The 23768-nt window shown below is 39.4% G+C and overlaps 1 protein-coding gene across 7 annotated transcripts in view; it reads left to right on the forward strand.

Annotated features, from left to right (window-relative positions):
- Positions 1 to 23768, forward strand: part of Mnb (minibrain) — a 106350-nt gene that overhangs the window by 2191 nt on the left and 80391 nt on the right. For 3 of the 7 annotated variants that reach the window (XR_007511449.2, XM_021334961.3, XM_021334962.3), the window contains exons 2-3: positions 10876 to 11054; positions 12003 to 12104. Coding sequence is in view for 6 of the 7 variants with exons in the window: in XM_021334961.3 (XP_021190636.1) it covers positions 10876 to 11054; positions 12003 to 12104 (281 nt within the window). In the remaining variant the exon portion in view is untranslated. Of the gene's footprint in view, positions 1 to 6201; positions 6643 to 10875; positions 11055 to 12002; positions 12105 to 23768 lie in introns of those variants that run through there. The other 4 variants (XM_021334964.3, XM_021334965.3, XM_021334963.3 and 1 more) reach the window with 3 other exon arrangements.

Raw genomic sequence — 23768 nt, forward strand, 5'->3', positions numbered from 1 at the left:
CTTTATTTTGGGGCGAATTATGATCGGTCCATGTACCCCGACCCTAAAACTGTTTAACGCGGCGTCGACCTCCCCAACCTTTAACCTAATTCGATGTTCAACCCTCGCAGATGGGCGCTTAGTGCTTGCATTGATGCTTTTATTAGATAACACCAATTCACTTCTTGAGTGACAACATATCAAGCGCATCGATCGGACATATCGATTGAGTGAATCACTTCATTTGACGCTTTTTGTTTACTTACGTGTTGGGGCACGCGCAATAACAATATTCAGTTATTGCAGTATAATGAATTCTGTAATTAAATAACGATCTCTGTAACATCAAACAGCAGTTTTGTCAGTATGATGACCCGCTTTAAAGTCGGTAACACCTATATTTTATTCGACTTTCCGGTGGTGATGCCCGCGACTCTCGCCGCCCACGCTCTTGGCACTCTACTGGAGATCGCTGCATTTGCCAGTTCTAAATAACACAAAGACTGCTCTTAATACCCAGTTTCTGGGAAAATCGGGACATGCTACCCTGATTGAAATTAAACTTTATGATCAATAAATTGCATTTCGAATTATACATGTTAATCATTGAAGATTGCTACGAAGCCAAAATAAATTATATGCCGATGCTACGGTTAGCCATAACTTAGGATATGTACAATATTTCGAATACGTTAAAAAAAAACAACTAGGTACTTGGCCCACCTTGGCAACTGTTGGCATTGTTTATAGGTGAACGTTCTTTGTAAATAATCATCAGGGATTTCGCTAGAAGCCGTTTGCCTAAATGCAAAATCTCCCTTGCTTATACGGATAAGGATGAAGACTTCAGATAAATTTGCTAACAACCTATTTGAGATTCATGAATGCGAAATAAAACATGCTAATTTATCTCAGAATGTTTGAGGAAACAACATTTTGTAGGATAAATTAGAAGGAGAGAAATTCGTCTCGCGACATAAACATGTAAAAAGAAAAGTGGACAGAGACTCGTTGTATTAAAAAAAAATCTGGGGTACTGAAATGTCGATGGAAATTGTAATGCGGTGGTCGGGCCGCAGCTTGGGATCCGAGTGCCAAATATTTACGGCGGTCGTTTGTGCCGGAACCATCGGCGGTCTCGCATTTTTTCCGCCGCGATCAACTTTCATTCACTGTCTGAAAGCTGTTGCTACGCGGATGCTGGCCTCACGGTGCGCTGTCATTAAAACCAAACGCTCGTGCACCGCCGTCATGTAGATGATATCGTGTTGTTTGGAAAGTGGTCGCTTACAAGACTTACATTATTTAGTTTTGTACTTTGTGCCGATACCGCCTCGGTGTTTACAACACTATGGGAATATATTACAACCAGATTGTGAACTGAAACAGTAAAATTGTAATATTGCTAAGTAGTCAGGCAAGTCATAAAGATCTGAGAAGAATTTCCATAACTTTTAAACGTTATGTTTAACTGTTGAATTGAACGGTATCTCCGGAGTACGAAAACTATAAAAAATGTGTTCACATGATAACGAAGCCGATTGCTAACCAGTTACTTACACGTTGGTGGGAGCGAAGTCGGCCCGCCTCGCGAGTCACGCCGGCCGGTGAATGGTCACCTTTCTCCGACACACAGTCTAGACGACTTCGTTACGACCCGTGAATGAATTTCACATCGGAATGCGGAACGACGATTTATCGCCCCCCACCAAAATTGTCTGTACGCATTGTAGGTGAAATGATTTCAAATAATTAAAAGTTTCTTAGGTCAGAAGTCGTTTAAATAACTACTGGCCGAAGAGGCCCTGAGTTGATAAAATTCAGAACACTAAACTGAAAGCGATTGTTCTGAACGAGAAACTTGTTTTTCGATTACTTTTATTCCACTACTGAAATAAAAACACAATTAATATGACTAATTACGAAACATTTCCGACAATACACTCAGTTAAAATGTCAGAGTTCAATAACAAGTCGCTCGGGGTAGTATTTCATACATGGCAGCCGAGGACAACGCGGCCAGCGTGGGCAAATGTGTGTGGGCATTCTGGTACCCTATGCAAATGATTAAGATTTCACCGGGCGGGCCAGTGATCGCGCCCCATTATTTTCTGCGACCACGATTTCATTGCGCGCTAACTAGGTATTAACATTTTAATTGGATAAAATCTCGCTAAACACTACGCATACAGCCAGCGGTGTCTTACGATCAAATATCCATCGTCAACAATTAAAAAGTACGTGTTTATAAGCTCTTTAGAAAGTGTACTCGATATCAATAAGCTAAAATCTGAAAGTATTATGTACACGCTACTTCTTGTCAGTGGTTTATTGTAAGGAAAAAAATTAAGTATTTTTATTATAAGCATGATACGAAGTTGACGAAGCGTGATGGAGTCAGCCCTAAAGTGCCCCTCGGTGTCATCGACCGATGGCTAAGGTTTTTGCGCGTCCAACGGTGCTGTTATTTTAATAATTGAATGAGTATGGAAAGCATCAAGACTTAACGGTAACTGGATGAGTGTGTGACGTCTGATGATAGGTCGATTTTTTGTCTAAATACTGTTTGTACTAACTTCAATATAGGAAACGAAGGAGTTATTTACAAAGTGATATAAGTTACTAAGAAAATCTTAGTCTTAATTACCTAAAATAATTAAATACACTATTTTACACCAACCTAGCTGATTATAATCTGTTTATCCAACAGTGCCAACTGTGACACGTAGCTATTTATTTTGCGACCTTCACACTCGAGTGTTCATTGCCCTTAGCACGACTTCCTGTTTGAGACCTTTCAAGACCAAACAAAATTGATCGTCATTTAACGGATATCAGAAAGCAGTTGGTATATTAGTTACATGGGGGTTAAATTGAATTAATTCCTTAAATATGTCATGACCTTAAAATCTTAAGACAATGTTTGATTGTACTATTTTTTGAAGATGTAGCTGTGTTGAAGTATGTTATTTGGAATTATTACGTTTATTATGAACGAACAATGAGTAATGCCGATGCCGGTGTCCGTTTTGGTGGTGTTGCGCATCCCCATCGGGCCCCAGCGTCGTTGACCGCCGACGGTTTTTGCACATCGACGCCGCAACGGTGGCCGCTTGCACAATCTAGAACGACACACTTATCTCGTTCGGATGCTGGACAATGGTCTGTGTCTTGAGATCTTAAGTAAATTGTTCGCCGAATATCTATGACTCATTCCATCTTTGGTATTCAGGTACTACTTCCTTGTTTCAAAGGTCTGCTATTCTATTAGACTTCGAATTCGATTAAATATTTTGCAACTTGCTAATCAACTGGTTCACGACTTCGGTTAATTAAGATGGGTGCAGTTTCTAATACAGCAAGTAATTTAAAACATACCTCCGCTTCAGCTCTTTGAATCAAAGCGAATCCTTTAGGAACATGCTTCTTAGAAATAAGGCTACATTTACCTTCATAAATACATTTCTGGTGGGTTAATGCTGCGGATTCAGGTTTAATTAATATTTATCAACGTAAATAATAATATCAGCTGGCGTAACAACAAAGCGGAGAATCAACCACGGCCGAGCTCAAACGAAAGTTAATTAAAAATAATCGGTGTTATTGTTTCCGACAATCTTTATCTTGTTTGACAGACAAATTGAGGAAATCGCGCTAAATGATTTGTTGGGATTTACGAGTTGAAAACAATTGAGTGAACTGTAAAAGACCCTTCATTCACGAAAGATTAGCCGAACCGAACGAACCGCACGCTTTTTGGTAAATATTCAACTCCACTGCTGAACAGCTGTTGATCCTAATTACACAGGAGGTTTGTTCAATTCATTAATCTTTGACGTAAATCCTTTTGTGGGAATAGTCGTATAATATCACTACTTATTTTCACGGTCCATTTTTAGGACGGACAAACCAACATCAATATTAAGGCTCTAACTGTCGGGTTGTTTACTCTGTTGCCACTCAGTCGCGCGATCGCTTTTCCTTACAACAATCGACTTTATCGAGGAGAATAAAATATAAACAACTTATTCGAAAACGTGCCAAATGTCGTTGACAAGTCAAGTTCAACAACATTCGTTTAGATTTGGGGTCCGATCCGTTGCTTAGTTATCGATAAGATAATATACAATCGTGTATCGCTTCCTTGTATCTCGCTATTCTAGTGTTGTGTCCACACTCAGTGCGTTTGCGCCGCGTCCTTTGCTTTCGGCAAGAAACAGAAAGAGATAACACGACAAAGGAAAACGTTTGGCTATGTGTGGTTCGAGCGTGAGGCAATAACGGCGCGGGCGCGGTGTTTTCGCGCACGTTTCGCCCCCGCGCGGGCCCCGGGTGAACGGCCAGACAGGCGGGCGGCCGGCCGTTAAACCTGCCTTGGACCCGTCCTGTGGCCTCGAAGGCTTAGCGTGCTAACATCTGCAGCGTGCCGCGGTTGCTACACCGCTGGCTGTCGACGACGTCTCTGACTATTTCACGCGATGACATCGCAATTTTTTTTTTATTAAGTGACATCCTTGAACACTGACCTTTGCGCCTCATTACATTTGCAATTTGTAAATATGCATATTTCCAAAAAGTTTTTTTTTTATTATTCATGAAGTGCTTTTGGAACAAACCCGAAATCTCTTGAATAAAAATTACTTAATTAGCACCAAATGAGGTTCCTTAACAGCAGTGTAAAAACTAATCAATTATATTTTATGCATGTTTTTGCACTATTGTGTTTTAAGCTGTCCATTTCAACTGCGTTGACAACTTGACACATACATAATTAACTTTATGAAATGCCCCCTAGACAGGTGGTTGAATTTATTTTTATAACTCTTCGAAAACGAATGGCAGAGACGAAAAAGACAATATTGGGTATCGTAATTGTGTTATATTCCAACATTTCTATTTACATTGCGACCCGGAAAATTATAGGAAGGTCGTGTAGCCTTATGTGCGTAATAGTTCCTTACATCACCAAATATCAGTCATCATTCGTAGAGAATCTGTCCCAGTCAAGTTTCAAAATTGTTTACCTATAAAAAGGATGTTAAAATGTCATGATATAAAAAATATTACGATCACAATATGACGTCCCCTTTTGTTATCGCACACTTCACTAAATGGGTCACATTCTGATGCATTCGATTCTATTTTCCTCTCGGGCCGAGCGTGCGGGCCAAGGTGATGTTTATGCGACGTGCCCGCCGACCCTGCCACTATGAAAATCTACTGGATGCATTATTCTTCTGCCTAAGTGCTTAATAGAATACTCACTGAATAATTCACAAGTTGAAGACGGCTAATAAAAGCGTGCTCGACAAGACGGTGGCGGTCGATATGTAAAGAGATGAGATCTATTCAGGAATAATATCGTGGTTGTTTACGGTGCGGCTCTCGGTTGGATTGCGTCGCAACGGTCTCTAGTTTGCCCGCAGCTCAGACGGACGCGATGGGGGGACACAGGTGGGATGGAGCGAACGTCTGCGTCGGTGCTTTTTCATTCTTTGTTTGCGTCGAGGATTTGCATACAATCGGAGAAATTGCGTGGCTGGCAGCAGTCGAGAAAAAAGGAATTCGTGTAGTTTTATGCATATGAGTGTTCGAGGTGCGGGTCCTGCGCTTTTTACCCTAATACATCAAAGATATTTTTGAGTAATCACCAAAATTTCTCTGCGAGCGAGAACCGTGTTCATTTCAGAGGGTTTCCTCTCAAAGTTCCTAATGCCAAGACACACATTAAGGTGGGCAATAGGCATTTTTCTGCACGGCTTTAGTGTACGCGACCACCACTACAGATGACTTCATGTTATGAAAATTGCAGAAAAAGCAAAGTGATCAGGATACTTTGGTTGTCATTGTTATGTTCCATAATTATCTCTTTCGGTTAGGTAATTTTCAATTTTCAACTTAAAAGGGGCACAACCCATCGAACCTCTTTTAAATGGAGAAGTCCCATTATGAATAGTTTGTCGTTCTATTGACTTAGAGAATGAGTAACTATGTTGTAAAAACGCTATGTTAAATGCAACTAGCAAATTGTTTAAACACTTGACGAAGTATCAAGTGTACAAAGTGTAACTTCACTTAGCAATAATTTCTCGACATGGAGATTTGATAGTAAATCGTTCACCGATAAGCACGGCGCGGTCGGTCGGTCAGTGTATAGTTTACCGACGCGTTTGTCATCTGAATCACGTGGCCTTCCGTTCGGTTATTACTAGCAAGCATTGGTTTCGCGCGTTAGTTGTGGCGGGCTGGCCGCGCCGACATAGCGTCCTTATCGGCGGAGACGCGAAGTGCGCATCAACAGCGCCACGTGTATAAACATTGTTTCACAACAATAACACGCGGGTGACGCGGACAAGGACGCCCGACGACGATGCCGGCCCACCGCTCACCGACACATTGATTGTTTAACAACTACGTTCTGTGCTCATCCACAACCAAATACTCAGTGTTCACAGTTTTACACAGGGAAAAAACAAGATGAGCGCGTTCACTTGTTTGCGTCCACTCCGGACGAGGATTTCTTACGATGTTTGGCTTGCTCAAGTGCTACTTTGTGACTTAAAACGCTAATTTAGTGTTGTTTTCGTGTAGTGAAATTTATTTACAATTCAGAATAGTGTTGTGTAGTGATGGATACCTATTACGAAAGCGAACCTGGCAACAGTAAGTTTCATATTGTTACCGTGCATAGTTCCCCGAGTGGCATTGCTACCAGTAATGCGTCAAGGAGATCGCCTTAATGGATTCCTCGAAGTCTCGACTCGAGAACTGCGCAGTTACATCGAACTACGATCGGCCATATATTTTACTTAAACTTCCATGACACGGTTTTAATCTGACCTTGTACTTAATAATACTAAATTAAAGTTCTCACTGGGCCCACAATAAATTGATTTGCAGTTCACTGCAGTGTCAGATATTCCAATATTGATCAGTTTATTGTTCTCTTCTTACGAACAAAATCAAACTTGACATTTAACTATCACATCATTTCCTAGTTTACAATCACAAGACTGATGTAATCTAACCAATACAATTAATTTTAAAGCGATATGCGTTTGTTATTGGTTGCTATCCAGGCGATAGATATCAATTGAGTATAAAACTTAATTAAAACAATGCTATAGTATAGTGTGTAGACATAGGCGTTAAATTAATTTACACTGAAAATTGCGATTGCGGTTCGTAAACAGCGAACGCTGGCATCTTGCACCTCCCACGCCAATCTACCGGAGGCTAGTCACATTCCTGACATACCTACCACAGGTTGTCGGCCGGCACCGCGGCCGGTTCCGAACGTTTGCAGCACCGCGATGACGTAGCGGCGCGTCTCCGGCCGTTCGTAGGTCCGATGTCTTGATCACATACAGCCTTTCTACACCTCCTTAATCTGATCTCCAAGGGGGAATATGACCTTGTCGCAGAGCTCTATATACCCTGGGCGCTTTTACTGCGCAATTTAAATGCAAACTTGTTATAATGTCACCGATCGTCGTCGCTCGGGTACAGAAATCGCGTGCGCTTTCGCCGCGTGCCGCCTTTCTACGCCGAATTGTCATATGGTCCTAATGTATTTATCGTTTGTGTCATGAAAGGGAAACGGCGGCGTTGTGCCATTTTGTCATTGGCAGATAATTAAATTGAAAAATATGTGTATTGTACTGGCGTGGGAAGAAAGTGAATTTGTCAGGGTATCGTATTTTATTGTTGTTTTGAGATGAACAAGCTTGACAAAGAGTAATACAATTATTAGATGTTCCGTCGTTTCAGTACGGAACTAAGAATGTTTGTAATGCTAATAGGCGGATGCGGCCTTATTTTCAATCGGAGCGGAGTCGTACATCCATTCATCTGAGCGTCCGGAGAGTTGAGTTATCCGGATGTAGATAATTTTAACATATTTATGTATGTCACGAGAATGTTATTGGTTTAACGATTCAGTCATACGTCTTCGATTATGTATTCTATTGACAACTGATTGCTAGTCTTTCCATGTTCGATCAAACGCTAGCCAACATGAATACTATTGTCGTTATTTTATTGAAAACAGGTTGCATTATGAATTATTGCGGATAATCTGTGAGAGCTTTAGTCCTTATATCTCGTCTAATAAGCTCAACAATATAACGGACCGATAGGATTTAATATCATCAATTAAAGAGATGAGACAAGTTACTTATCACAGTTATCACATCAATCATGATAAATCGGCTGTCCGTCAATGTAGCATACCTTATCTTGTTCAACCAACCAAGACTATACCAACCAGTAGTTCTCGACACTGCACTTCTCAGAAATGAAGGACATTAGATCGTTTACTTAAAGATTTGAATTCACCACACCATCAATTACAGTAAACAGAATGCTTTTAAAAATAAATAAATTGACCCTTGACCCCAATGCACACTTTATCCTTCACGTGTTTTTATTTCTGCATTATACAAACACATGTTTATTTGCACCTTGTCAGACAAACACCCGAGTTCGCAAAACCATTCTCGCACACAACAGTACCACATTTCACAATAAACTACGCAGTTGCATGCTCGCTGATGCACATGTGTGTGTGACGATAACACAACGAATGCGCGTGCACATACGTACTTGATAATAGGCCTGATAGCCTACCAATATTGACGCTACCTCTGTTTGATCGAGTGGTTTTTTTATATCGGTACATTTACAGTTTTTTTTTTTATTATGAACATTTTGAGTTTAGAAGGATCAATCGGACCACCTAATATTACTTCTCCTTTTTTCTGATATTGCAAGTTTCCAAGGAGGAATTAATATAACAACGGTAATAAGATGACGGGTTATGTTTCCTCTTCAATAACGTCTTTCTGACATCCTAACTAGCCCGATGTTCCGATGAAAAGTTATTTGAATCAGGATCATTTTGAGAATCACTTCTTTTTGAATTCGATCCATATTTTGGTTCCAGTAAAAATTGAAATTGCTATAGAAAAACCTCTGTTTGTAAACATACTTCAAGAGCTCATTATTCGTATAGGGATTAAAAAAGAGATTTGAACATTTTTCTCAAAAAAAATAATGTCTTCTCAGTATATCCAACACCTGTTGCTTTAATAAAACGAAATGGCTTCAGAAATTAGGTCCAATTTAAATAGATACCTTTGTACGTAATATGAACTTGTGAGACGTTCAACAAACTTTTCGCTCACAATAGTACCTAGCGAGCCTCGAACGTCGCTGTTTTATTATGAAATGTCACGTCGTACCAGACGGTACATAAATAAGACTAAATTAACTTGTCTGCGACCTCTGGATTTAACACGATAAAGTTCATATTCACACCTTGGATTACATGTTCAATCGAATCCCGTTCATCCAACAATTTATATTGAAACAAAAGTTTATTAAAGTCTCTCTTTAAGTACAACCCATTCTTAACATTTCCATTTCAAATCGACCGAGGACACTTTAAGATGTTTTATTTTATTAGGTGATTTAATTTTATGGGTTGAAATGATTTTTTTATTGCGAGAAGACGTTCATGATCGAAATTTACGGCCATTAAGACTCGAATTAGTCGAGTAATTTTGTAAGAAGCTGCTGTGAAGTTGGTAATTCCTGAAGGAAGTGACATTCTTACATTTAAGTGTATACTTTTAATATTTCATCAGCAGTCTTTATTAATTATTTTACTCGTTTAAGGATCATGCTTCTGTGACTGAAACTTCTATGTATGAATACTTTTAGTCATTTTGGACAACAGATCAAAAGAATTTTAAGATAAAAAGTAAGAAAAAACAGCAGCGATCTCGCAGCAGGTTTCAGACATGTAAACATCCCCGTGAGGACAGTACGATGTGAGAACTTCGGTGATACGATACTTAGGGAGTTGTTCTACGGCTTGTAGGAACAAAACGTTCTTGCTCACCCTCAGAAGCGACCAAACATCTTATTTACCTTTGCTATTTTAAGATTGAATAACAAAAACATTCCGTGCTAAATGTCTCAAGATAAATTAATTTAGATTCCATTCCCACAATATTTCCAAATTATCCCATCGCTAATAATATCGATTTCAAATGTATTACCATAAACGCAGAGATGACGTCGTCCTCTATAGTCCGTGGAACAAGTCAATCCGGAATGATTCATTCACCTTTAACATACCTACGAAGTTTTGGATCCGGCAGTATGTGGGCGGCAATCAGGTGAATAAAGCATGTTCACACGGCAATTTGAGCTATTACGATACCCCAGATTGATTGAGATGCGACGCCCGCGCCGTCTACCGAACTAATAATGACTAACTTTAATACGGGTTTTTATCGAATTATCGCCATGAATCTCCGACGAATAGATCTCTCTCGGTTTATTCAAATTTTAATAACACCGATTAAACTAAATTGAGCAATGGCTTTGATGTTTTTTTTTTGTAACCAAGCATACAATTTGCTGTTAAATATTGAATCCAAAACAACAATTATAATTGTCAATATATAATTATTTTAATCAATTCGCAATTAATTAGGTATCTACATAACTGAAAACTCCAGCTTTCACTTGTTCATGACTAGTCAAACATCCAAAGAATTTCCTACCAAAGCAAATACATATTTAAAATAAAAACATTGCTGTTGATTTATTTATAAGAGATTATTATAAATTCAGCATTTATTTTTAGACGAGGAGTAAGTAGGTTCTATGTTTTTAAAGCGAGTAAGTCTACTACATTCAATAATTTACCACCTGTTAAAAATTCTTTCAATTCAACAATTTGTAAACTTTTCCGTAAACATTGACTTCATAATCGTTGCAGGGATGTTCATGATTGATCTTCTCAAAAGTGTTATAAAGCTATTGAACAATACTGGTAGTATAGGTAGCATATTATGTGTGTTAAATGTGTGTGTGTTGTTGCAGTGGGCGTGGTTGGCGGCGGCATGCCGGAGGCCGCCGGCGGCGAGCGGCGCCACGTGCCGTTGTACGGGAGACTGGTGGCCGAAGACCAGCTGGCGTCCATGTCCGCGCCCTCAGACATTCAGGTGAGCGCCACTGTGCGCGACCCCCGAGCTTTCTGCTGCTACCATACCCCCGCCCAGGTAAATGATGCACGAGGCAGTTTGGGGGACTAACGTCCTAAACAACAACTAAATTGCTACTCTTACAACTACAGCGAGGATCCCGTGACTAAATCTAGACCTACGCTTCTAAACCCAATTTCATCAGAAGCTAATGCACTTGCATACACTTGAAGTTTCTTAAACCCGTGACCTCCGCGCGCCACACCTTTTGTTTTATTAAAAGAGCCATTAACCACGCGCGTCTAGACATTACGCGCAAGTAAATAAATTAGTCGGTAAAGTGCCACTAATTACCTACTACAACTAAGTTCTCTTTCACTGAAACACTAGTGATGTATTTAGTTAGCGTTGAATACGAACTGGCATCGATCGATAGATACCCCTCGTCTAGACTGGGTTAATTAATAAATGTGTCCGACTAGTGTTTCTCGTGCGAAAATATTGGCTTTCCTTCTTATTGTCAGAGAGAACATGTTTCAATACAAAACTTTGCTAGATAATCACCGATGTGTGCGGCGAGCACGCCTTGTGACGTTAATAGTCCCGGGACTAATGTATGGTTATTACCGCCAGTGATTGCGTTAGGGATATATTGTAGGTTCGCCTCAGGTGTGAACCAATTGTTCAACATTTTATTGAATAGATGTTTATACAAACCGTCTCGTGTATTAAGACGTCTACATGCGTCTCTTATTTAGCTTCATGAATGTTATGATAATTTTGTATTCTATTCTACCTTTTATGTTGCCTATAATGCCTTTATTTTATAAACTTTTTGAATCAGTTTCGGTGAAAATGTTTGTGCAGATTTCACCTGAACGTGAGTTCAACCACCTATGCTTTGTTTTGTTGTCTGTAGTGTAGTAAAGTCCGAACTGCCTGATACATCCTTAGCTTAAATTGCTTTTTATTTGTTTGCTTTTATCATGTCGGCAAATTAATAATGAATACTTCTCGCTTGCCCAGGCTATGCAGGCCCGAATACCACATCACTTTCGAGACCCCTCGACAGCACCTCTAAGAAAACTCAGCGTAGACCTCATCAAAACCTACAAACACATAAACGAGGTAAGTTAATATTTCACACTTCAATTAATAGGGTAAAGAACCCATTCTACACGTGCTTTATGTTATATCGAATGATATCATATTAGGTACTCGATTGAACAACGAATAACAATCGATCATCGCATCGAATAACATCCGATTGTTCGATTAATCCGGAATTAACCGGTGTCATCTGCGGTTATTAATTTACTTACTCCATGCCATATATGCAACCGCCATTGTTGATTCTCGCTCGAAGCTATTAAACTGCAAGTACTTTCGTAATTATTGTTTACATGTCGCATGCGGAAATTGCTCATCAGCCTTGCATCATGTTTTCATTTTTAAGCCGTTGTTATTTATAATACAGTGTACAGTTCATTGCTCGATGTTACTGTTTTGAATGTAATCGATTTGATACATCCCACATACTGGCAGAGAAGGTGTTACAGGTACATACCACTCGTTGTCAGTTCCGACCTTTTTCGACATCGGTGGGCGAAGCGTTGCTAGGAGGCGGCACGGGGTCGCGTGGGAGCAGATTTATAGCATCGTAAATAAAAAAATCTCAATGAACTACTGACTGTGCTCTTCAATAAAACGGTGACCGGGTTAATTCTGGTGCCATATGAATTTCACAGACTCGAAACATATTCAGGTCTGATATTACAGACCTGCACGCACAACTGTATTTGTTACAATGATTTGCAGACTCTTGATTAACAGTTTTACTATAGTGCAGGTAGTATTCTTATTATATGGGCTACAACACACTATAGAAAACTATAGAAAAACCTCACCATAAAAACAATAACATGTTCCTGCAAAAACAAACAAAATAACAGAAGGGTTAATGAGTGCAGTAGGAATGTACCCCTGCACTGCAAACATGGTGTTTAGAACTCAATCATGTCGTCGCCTGGCGCCCGCACTGCGCAAATGGGTTTCGTTCTGGGAAAACGATTTCCTTGCTACGCAAATGATTTCTTTCCCCATCGATGTCTTATTTACGACGCGCACGAGCATCGCTATTTGACCTTTACAGCCACGTGCACGAAGGATATCTAGAAATAAAACTGTATTCTATAGCTGCGAGATGACCTGAACTTCTAAATGTGGTCACAATCCTGAAAGATTTCTAACTGAAATCTTCGGAAAAGTCTTCGTATGGTAACTAAGTGCAAGTTGAATTTTCACAGCGGCGTGGTCTCTTGCGCATTATACGCTGCGTCACAGTTTTCCTTTACACGAGCCACAAAATGACGACATAAGAAACGTGGAAAGTTTGACGTCGTGGAAATTGTTTTCTAATAATGTTTTAAGGTGCACTGCTCTTTCCTTTGTCCGCTGCTAATTTACTTACTCGATATTCGTAGGTTACTCATTTCAAAGTGACAACCTTTAGTAGGCTTATCAGAGACTCATTAAATAAATGTTGCAACGGTTCACTGAAATTGCGATTGCAAAGCAATTACTACCGATATTGTCATTGATAAATAAGATCACTAAGAAGTATCTCAAAGCCGGCGATATAAAGTAGACGGACCTCACACATTGTATAGAGTTCAATAGATCATAACATGTTACAGTAGTTATTATTCTTACATCTCAGTCTAAAGACTCGCCAACAAAATTTATAGTCTCGTAAATCATGTAATATTCACGTGGAACCAACATTTAAAGCCGTATTAGGATAAAACATTCTATTTAGAGCTGCACACAAAACAAAGCCCGTATTTACGGTCTAAAAATAAACTTTAAATCTGTGTTTACCTCGGGGAGCTATGAATACCTTTATTTTTGTTTTATCTAACTCGATGACAAAGGAGGGGCTGTGATTGTGAACGTCAATCTCTAATGTTCTGACCGTCCAGCTTTAAGGCATTGAAAGTGTGCCTGTTCAAAGTTTTTTTATGCTTTTTAATTGGTTTTATAAATTGTACTAGCTTTTGTTGGAAAGTTTTATAATCCATTTCCAAACATTTACTACCGGCGTTCTGGAGCGGCGGCAATTAATCTTAGTATACGGGAGACACGTGGTGTCTCCCCTCGCTTTCTATTTATTTTCGGACGCGATTATTAATAGAAAATATTCTATTTGAGTTTGTAAGGTGGTCATTGCCCTATTTGGTGGTGTGTTTACATGGCGCCCTGCCAGATTCGTGACGCGTCTTGTGGGAGTTAAAGGTGCACGGGTATTAGGAGTCTTAGAACTTGCATGCGCTTGGCTACGATAAACTAGGCTAGGAAGCGGAAGATAAAACTGAGACGCTTTTAATCGTTGAATGTTTGGAACAGCACGTTTCTAAAGATCATTGAAATAAAAAGAAAAATATTGCACGCGAATTCCCATTTTAAAATTAGATAAGTAAAACTGGCTGGCCACTGATTTTGAATGCATTCTTGGTGTCGTATTGCAGTTTTTTTGCGATACTTTATTATTTTACGTAATATGTTTGCGCAAGTGAGGCCACAGGAGAAAATAGTAGTGCTATTAATGCACGATTTTGTGCTAAATCTGGCCGTTTGTATTGCGCTGTCAATAACGTATAAACAAAGAAATTCCACAATGCTGATGCTAACAGACCAATTTAAGGCCAAGTCTGACGCTGCTGTAATCGTTTTTCGGGTCAAGCAACGTCACATCCCGCCTTTTTTTCCTTTTCTCGGAACTTGATTTCTATTTCCTCTCGGCCTCAACATTTGTTTCTACTTGATGAACGACCAAAACAAACTGGACGCTCTGTTGTAAATTAGACGCAGTTTGTTTCTTTGGCGCCAAACAATTTAACCAATAACGATTTGTTTATGCATTCCCTTTTTTCTAAATGTTTTATTGGAACCTTTTCCCATGAACCGTGTAGAAAAAACCGCATAATTAAATAAATAATTGTTAAGTATGTATTCGTCCGTCAGTTAATAATCTTGAATAATAATCAGTGTCTGTCTGTCGGTAGTTGTCTATTAATATCACATTGCGGTTTCGCCGGCGAAGTTATTGGTTTCAAATGACCCAATTGCGTCATGTTTTTTGCATTCCGCTGACGGACAATAGATTTGTACATTTGCTTTAGTGAAACTCGAATTAACAAGAAAAACATTTGTCAATGTTTCTCTGACACCAATTATGTATTAAGTTTACTTGTACTCTTTCGTAAATAAATGCAGCTTGTTATTTTGTTTTCACGCATTGTGTAGCTTGGTCGATAAACATCTGCCTACTTATTATTGCAATGTGTGCAATATTTTTATCTGAACAGGCATCACTGTCATGAATCAAAACACTAAAGACTCGGAGAGTGTTACCTAACCGCATACAATAAGTACCTCATCAATACAGTCGCAAATGGAGCATATAACGCTGTGTGAAGCAACGCCTGTCTGCCTGCACTGGATGCAATAGGCGACAATGACTAACGCCTGCGGCCTGTGGGCGAATTTCGCAACGCGCCGACCCGTCGATGCCAATACGAACCGAGTCAAGGAGATAGGCACCGCTTTAAGATCGAAATCTCACTATACAGTTAACCACTGCGGTTGCCTTCTTTTTACCCTTATCTCGAGTCTAGACTGATCGAACTGAGCTACGATTAGATAATAATATACTGATTTCTTCGAATCGTTATTTTATCACATGGTACCAATTGCTTCATCGTTATGACTATGAAACTACCACAAACTCAAATAAAATTGTTTCTGAACCTACCGCCAGACAATAGTAAACTGTGACTGTGACGCACTGTCATTTTTGAAAGGCTAATGAATCTGAATACTAATGAGTAAACACTCATAAAAAGTTGGTAAAGCTGTTACATAGGCAACGTATGTAACAATTTCCCATCTGTACGCACATGGAATTTGTGTAAAAACCCCGCGTCACGAGCCACGCTTTCGCCCCATGAATATGATCGTGTTGATACGACACGAATGGCAGAGCATCAGCTGTTTGAGTTATCTGCTTGCAATTAATTGCGATATCGCCCATTCATAGCGGCGGTTAGTTTCACAAGAAAGTGTTCTATTCTCTTACATTAAATAATAGTTGGAAGTAAATAGTTTGTGAGGCTATTGTACTACAATTTGTATTTATTATGATGATAAGGCACGTATTTGATAAGATTAGTTACAATGTTGTTTTTGAAGGCTTAATTTTCTAGTTATTTACAAAGAGATTTATTATGGCGGTGGCGCATACTTTGATAATGGCGTACAGGCTTCTTTCTCTAGACTAATCACGAGTACACGTCGAGCAAACAGTGTAATGCAAACGGGCCGACTAAAGTGAGTCAAGGTGAGTGCGCGACGTCACGCTCGTACTGTTGCCACCCGGATTATTGTACACGAAGCCGGCGCCGGCAGGCCGAGGTGCGGTCTACCTACTCTTACAAACTCTCGCACTGTTTCCATCCACAAGACAATAACGCCCTACTGCCAAAATGAACTCACTTCCATTTACGCGTAGCGCGCAAAACACTCTGACACCAAATGCTTGGCGACAGATATCTACCACCTAACGTGTCACAGTTATTTGTTGTATGTATATTTATATATTTACGTATCTGCTGAAGGAATAGATTAGCTGCACAAGATACTAAACCGTTCTCAAAGCGAATCGCAGCGCCATTGACTTAACATTTGATTGTAATTTTCAATAATTAACATTTCCGTATTTCTATAACAACACCTGATTGATTTGTTTCAAGCAGTTTGTACATAAATTTTACAAAATATATGAGCAATACCTACATTTCATATTTTAATGATTTTGTTTACATCACGTTTGCGTTCAATATTGATTGGTTATCACGCAATTTGCACTCAAAACAGATTTTACAAATGGATAGGCCATTTGCGAAAAATAAACTGTTTCTGTCACAAAAATAACTTTCTAATTGAAAAGAATTAGAACAACAACATAAATGTTTTGCTACCCTATCTGTGCGGTACGCAACCGACAGATTGCGTGTGCAAAAACAATGATCGACATTTGTTACCAAAGGCCTGTTACGAAAAAAGCGCGTTAAGCATTAAACAATAAAACTATTCGCTGCCGCTCCAAAATATCGCGTCCGACCTGAACCCCTAGTTGCTGTGCGGGTGAACATCGGAATTCCGCCGGGTGGTTGCGGCCACGCGTCCCTGAAACACCCAGTCGATCGGTGCCAAGGTGTCCGACAGGTTACTAATTGCGTGTTAAAATTTACTTGACATCGCTCAACCTTCGTCATTGACCACTCCGCACAGAGCTGCCTTAGCTGCTAATTTACTGCTGCATACAATAAACACTGAGAGATCTCATGAAGTTGGTCAATGTTCACGATTTACTCGGAAATGTTCACGTTTACGTAGTTTCTCAGGTGGTCCTCTGCTTACAACCTTGTCACAGATAACCCCAATAGCGACGTATTGAAACTTTCGCGGGAATGGGGACGCGGCTTGTCACCGCCGACTGTAGCCGCTTTGTTTAATTAATGAATCGTCGCCCGTTATTTTCTTTCATGAATGTTCGGCCAGTCTAAGTGATCGATTACACAATGTTTCACTTAACCGTTGTACCTATATGGTTTGTCGTTTCAAGAACCTTTGTATGTGGTAAAGATTTGGCAACACGTAAGTAAAAAAAATTAAGCCTTAATGCGCTGCTGTACTATTTAGGTAAACTGTAAGATCAATTTTGGCTTTAATTTAAAGTAAGTACGAGATTAAAAAAAAAAAAGTATATAATCGACTTGAAAAGTATATTATGTGAGGAATAGAATTTTGTCTTAACTTTTTTCAATAAAAAGGCAAGAGCACCTGGTAAATTCCCAGCACTAATAAATAATGGGACAATAGCTTTCTTTACATAAGCACAACAGGCGTGTCGGTAGTACTGTGTTAAAAACTAAACTTCTACATGTGTAACGTAAGTTAACGGTGTTTACTGTGAAATGTATGTCACGCCCATAACCCGTCTGATAATAAAGTGTTTCAAGGAGACGATTAAGTAACTATATGACTTATTATTACACACTTGCGCACTATCCAATGTAGCGAGAAATCTTGCATCTTATCACCATCAAGATAAGATCTATTTTATTAACTCTCAAAATTAATAATTGCCGTTGACGAGATGTCAATCGGTTGAGTACTTTCCTCAAATTAACGATACGTGAAACCATTACATAAGTATAGCCATCGTCTTAATTTGTATGTTTCGAAGTAAAGGGCCATAAAGTGTAGACGGAACAGCAAAGATAAAACATACAAACTTACAACAGTAATTAAATATACAAATTCAACGCCATAATTTTCTGCGGTTTGCACATGGTAAATTGAAACAAATTGTAGGTTTTATTATCACATGATGGAATAAATCATGGGTTATTACATAAAACTAAACAAATACGTCCGGTAGGGCTGCAATAATCAAGATAGGGTTTACCAAGTCATGGGGCTTTATTCTGAAACAATAAAAAAAAAACATCACAATCTGAAAACCTCACTTTGACGTGATCTTTTCATATGTATACCGCAATGCGTGGCAGTCTAGCAAAAGAATGGGTGCTCAAATCCTACAGGCTTCCGAAGACTCCTCAATTCTTCCAACACTCTTGACAATGCGAATAACTATTATATTCCACTCCCAGAAATTAACATCTGAAAACAAGCAGCTTTTATTTCACCCCCGAAATAATGTCTTCATTCAATTTCGTGCGAAATATAATTTGTCGTCCCTTAATTAATTTCTAAGTTTGTTGGATATTATTGTGCTGCCACTCGCCGCTAATTATGGATTTTTGTCTCGAGAACAAGGAGAACTTGGCTCCCTAATTTTCATGCAATGCTTGCTAATTTTCAAATATCTGAAACGAAAATTAGACCCTCATAAAATCATTCACTCATTTGTTTTCGGTGATTTATTCGTGTTTCAAGAACAAGTGTAATTTGATATGTGCAATTAAAGTCTCAAATTAATTCAGCCGGCAACTTTTTAATACCCATCTATGTAAATGACGGAAAAAAATGCGTTTTTATATAACACTAGCTTTCCGCCCGCGGCATCGCCCGCGTGGAATTCGTTTATATTGCGGTATAAATCACTATAAGAAAACTTCTCATTCCCACGGAAAAATCTAAGAAGCTCGATGTAACGCTGGATACGATTAGTTGTTAAACCAAAACTGAATGGTACACTATATTATACGTTTTCCCTTGTGGAGCAAAAACATGCAGATTTTGGGTACTGGAAACCCGGGAACACGCTACATAGAGCTGACCATGCGAAAAACAATGTTTTTCAAAAACAGTTTAGACGATTAAACAAATTGTACATTATCCCTCGGGAATTCCTCATTTTCGGAGATTCATTATCGTATCATTTAGCTTCTAAATTTACATGTTTATATTCGTTTGCAATATATTACCTTGTTTTAAACGACACACAGCGCCATCTACAATCCATCCATCAAGCAAACAATATTTTTGTTTTCCCTCGGGAATATCTATTTTTTTCGGGATAAAAAGTACCCTATTATTTAATCCGGACTTCTAACTTTACGTCTGCAAAATTTCAAAGCAATCGGTTCAGTAGTTACGGCGTGAAAGCGGAACAAACAAACAAACAAACAAACTCACTTTCCGATTTATAATATTAGTAAGGATTGAGTTACACGTGGCGTTACAAAAGCCTTGTTCTATAATTATGTGTCATTGTGTGCTACAATGTTAAGAATCTCTGGCGCGAAATTGATATGTCGACATAAGGACTATCGCATGAAAGAATGATGATGTGTGGGAAAAAATCTGTAAATGAAAAGCCTGTCTGTCATGTAATGCATGTGTATACGGTACTTCGACTTTTCTCCTTCACACAGTAAGCGGCTTTTAGCAGAATGAGGTTTAACCATTTCCCTGCTTAATTGACAGGTCGGTAGCCCATCTCTTATCTGTTCACTACTGTAGATTGACCTATTTCCTTCAAGCTCCTATTGTGTCTATTATTATAGTCTGACTAGCACTTGTCTGGTTTTTCTCTCTTAAATAACAATCCCCGTTTAGTAATTGGATTGTGTCAGGGACGATCGGGCCCAACGGCGTTATAGGTGCCGTTAATGTACAGCCCTAAGTCAGATTAGACGATGTGTTTAGTATGTACTACTAGTCTTTGTTACTAAGTGGAGATTTCATTATTTGTCACCTTCAAAGAGACTCAGTGGTTAGTAACAATAAAATTAACGACATGTTTGTGGTTTGTAAAATCAAATAGAAACAATACTTGAATGAGGACCAAGCTAACAATTTTTGTAGCAGTGTTTGTTGAACAATAATTCCATGCTAATGAGACTAGACAGACAAGTAATCAGTGTTATTTTCCAATGTAGTATTAGTGTAAGTAGAAGGCATCACAGTACGTACTCTCGTACATCCGTGTAGCGCCGTGCTCGGATGCAGTGCAGGTAATCACGTTTGTACGGTTACCGGCAATTAGCCGCCTCTGTTTTCTAGTTGGCCGTCTCGTGTAACTGCAGCCTGCCGACTAGGGCTTTCAAATACCGGATTTTTTCAATTCCGGTATCAATACCGGTATTAGAAATTTCAATACCGTGATCACGTGATCACGGTATTGTCGGTCATGCAAATATTGCAATACTCCAGATATTAAAAGTCGTCGCTCCTTTATGCGTCTTCGAAGTACTTTTGCAAGATTTTATCTTAAGTCATTAGCTTGACCATATAACTTCGTCAACATAAATTTTAGCGCAATATCCGCTTTTAGTAAATTGGCATCCCGTTTACTAATACAGTTACTTTGACTACAGAAAGGCTGTTGTAAATATTTTTTAATATTGTCAAATGGAATTCGTCCAATTCGAAATCGGAGTTTAATTTTAAATCGATTAAAACTTTTAAAACACAATCCTTTAGTTTCAAAAAGCGTCCAATCATAGCCCCGACACTATGACTAAAAATGAGATTGACTTCATCATGACGAACAAGAAGCACATAGACTCAGAGAAGTCTCCGTGATCAATAGGTTTAATACCGGTAGCGATCACCGACTTGTCCGAGGCTCTCTGAATATAAACTTCAAGGCCGAACGTTTCCGTCTGATGAAGGCCAGGCTCCGACCAACACTGCTCCAAACCATTTCAGGATCTGAAAAGTTCCAGTCAAATTTGGAGAACCGATTTGCCGCCCTGGAAACCACAACGTTAACCAGAACCACGAATATGTGGTTCGGATCCTCAGGGAGGAAGGTTCGAGATTCTGTAACATGCAGAGTTATGGCAAGAAATCAAAGCTTTCGGAAGAAACATTGGGGCTTATGAAGAAACGACGTGAAAACCCGCCTGTCACTTCGTCAGCTAAGCGGGCTCTAAACCAAGAGATCAACAAGCACGTACGACGCGACCTCCGGTGCTCTAATACTCTTGACATTGAAAGAGCAATTGAGCTGAATCGGGGTTCAAAAGTGTTCGTACAATCTCTTGGAAGAAGCCACTTGACGAAGCTGACCACAAAAAGTGGAGAAGTCATTTCTTCGGTGCCGGCAGTGCTTTCGGAAGTGGAAAACTTCTATGGCCGGTTATACGCATCGCATGCATCTCGACCTGATCCCGGAAATGAGGATTCTAGAGCCACATTAACACGCCATTTCACCGAAGACCTGCTAGAAGTCAGCAGTGGCGAAATCGAGATCGCTCTGAGACAGCTCAAAAATGGAAAAACCCCTAGCGAGGATGGCATTACAACAGAGCTATTAAAAGCAGGTGGTAAGCCCGTACTGGGGGAGCTCCAGAAGCTTTTTAACGCCGTCCTGTTTGAAGGGAGAACTCCAGAGACGTGGAGTAGGAGTGTTGTCGTCCTGTTCTTCAAAAAGGGAGACAAAACCCAGCTGAAGAACTATCGACCCATTTTCCTCCTAAGCCACGTATATAGGCTGTACTCAAGAGTGATCACGAACCGACTTACGCGAAGACTAGACGAATTCCAACCACCGGAGCAGGGTGGGTTTCGGAGCGGATACGGCACCATAGACCACATCCACACAGTGCGACAGATTATACAGAAGACCGAAGAGTATAATCAGCCCCTGTGTCTAGCATTTGTGGACTATGAGAAGGCCTTCGACTCGGTTGAAATCTGGTCTATTCTGGAGTCTCTGCAGCGTTGCCAAGTAGATTGGCGATACATCCTAGTGATGAGATGTCTCTTTACTAAGTACTGACTAACAAAACAATAACGCCGTTTGGCTCGCTGGACCGACTAAACCGATCGTTTAAGATAGGTGCGGGCGGGTATGCTGGAGATAAAAGTTGGCGCTTAATACACAAGTGTGAAGTGTGAGACTAATATGAGTACATACATCTTAGGAGTATGTAGTTATTTATTTTATTTAATACAACTTCCTGCTACTTATTACAACAAACCACAATAATCAAAATTATAAAAAGATTGTAATACCGTAATCACGGTATTGGCTCGTCAATACCGGTATTGAAAAAAGACCAAAATATATCCGTGATCACGGTATTACGGGATCCCGTAATACCGGTATTGAAAGCCCTACTGCCGACCGTTGTTGCTGTTTGGCTTTACCACAAAAACAATACAATATATATTTTTGAATGCCATAGCACCATCAATATCAATACCTCTGAGGTCAATACTAATGCAATCCTTTTAAAAGTCAACTTGAAGTGATAAACTTGTTTTATCAAAAGATGTTGCTCTAATATTTTCTGCATACATATATTTTATCACTGCGCTAAAACGAAGCACTCATTTTGATTGCTAAACAAGACAGTCTAGGACATCAGCGGCCAGTTTTAATAGTGTTGATTTTACGATGATTACATAGTTGCTAATATAAATGTTATCTCGGCGTTTCCCTAATAAAATAAGTCTATTAGTGGTGTTGTAAAAGGAATTAAACTGGGGTGGTAAACAGAGCCATCCTCGTTTAGTGCCTCTACAGTGAGCGTTAATCTCGTTTTTCGCAATTAGTTGGCGGCTGCCTCTATTGCCCACCCCAGTGGGGGTAAATACGCTTCATCTTTTTTTACTTTTTTTGTTTTATATTTCTTTTTAAACAGTGTTTTTATGTCGACCACATCTTGGCTGTGTTTCATAGGTTTTTGTTCGATTTACAAAGAAGTTAGTCTTGTCATTGAGGAACAGGTTTTGGTCCAGTCTTGTTTATATGAAGACCTTTTTTGTAAGATTCATATTTTTGTGTGTATTTTGATGTTCTTCTATTGTACGGCATTGTATTAACGTTTCACATGTTCTCACTAGGTTTAAAAATAATAACCGTGGTGAAAATAGCATCAGGTTCGACAAACTATTGTATTATTCGAGTGCGGGTCACCTTGGGGTCATTGATGTCACCTTGTTTCCGAAACTTGATTGGCAACAGTTATCGCATACACTAACTTACTGACTTTCATTCATCATTGTTAGTTTTGCGTTTCGTTTTCATTCTTAACTTGAAACGCGATTGTGAGCAATATCACCGAGTGAAATCGCAATTCGGTTGGGTAACAGCACAGATACATTGCTCGTGTGTTCTAGAAACAAAGAATAACTTGATATTTGTACCCAGATTCACGTAATATGCTGAAAAAACATAATATTTCTTTTATTATAAGAGTGTTATTACTTCATATTTACCTCGAAATATCCTTCAGTCAAGTAGGTGAT

This window comes from Helicoverpa armigera, chromosome 16, assembly GCF_030705265.1.
Source record: "Helicoverpa armigera isolate CAAS_96S chromosome 16, ASM3070526v1, whole genome shotgun sequence".
NCBI lineage: Eukaryota > Metazoa > Arthropoda > Insecta > Lepidoptera > Noctuidae > Helicoverpa > Helicoverpa armigera.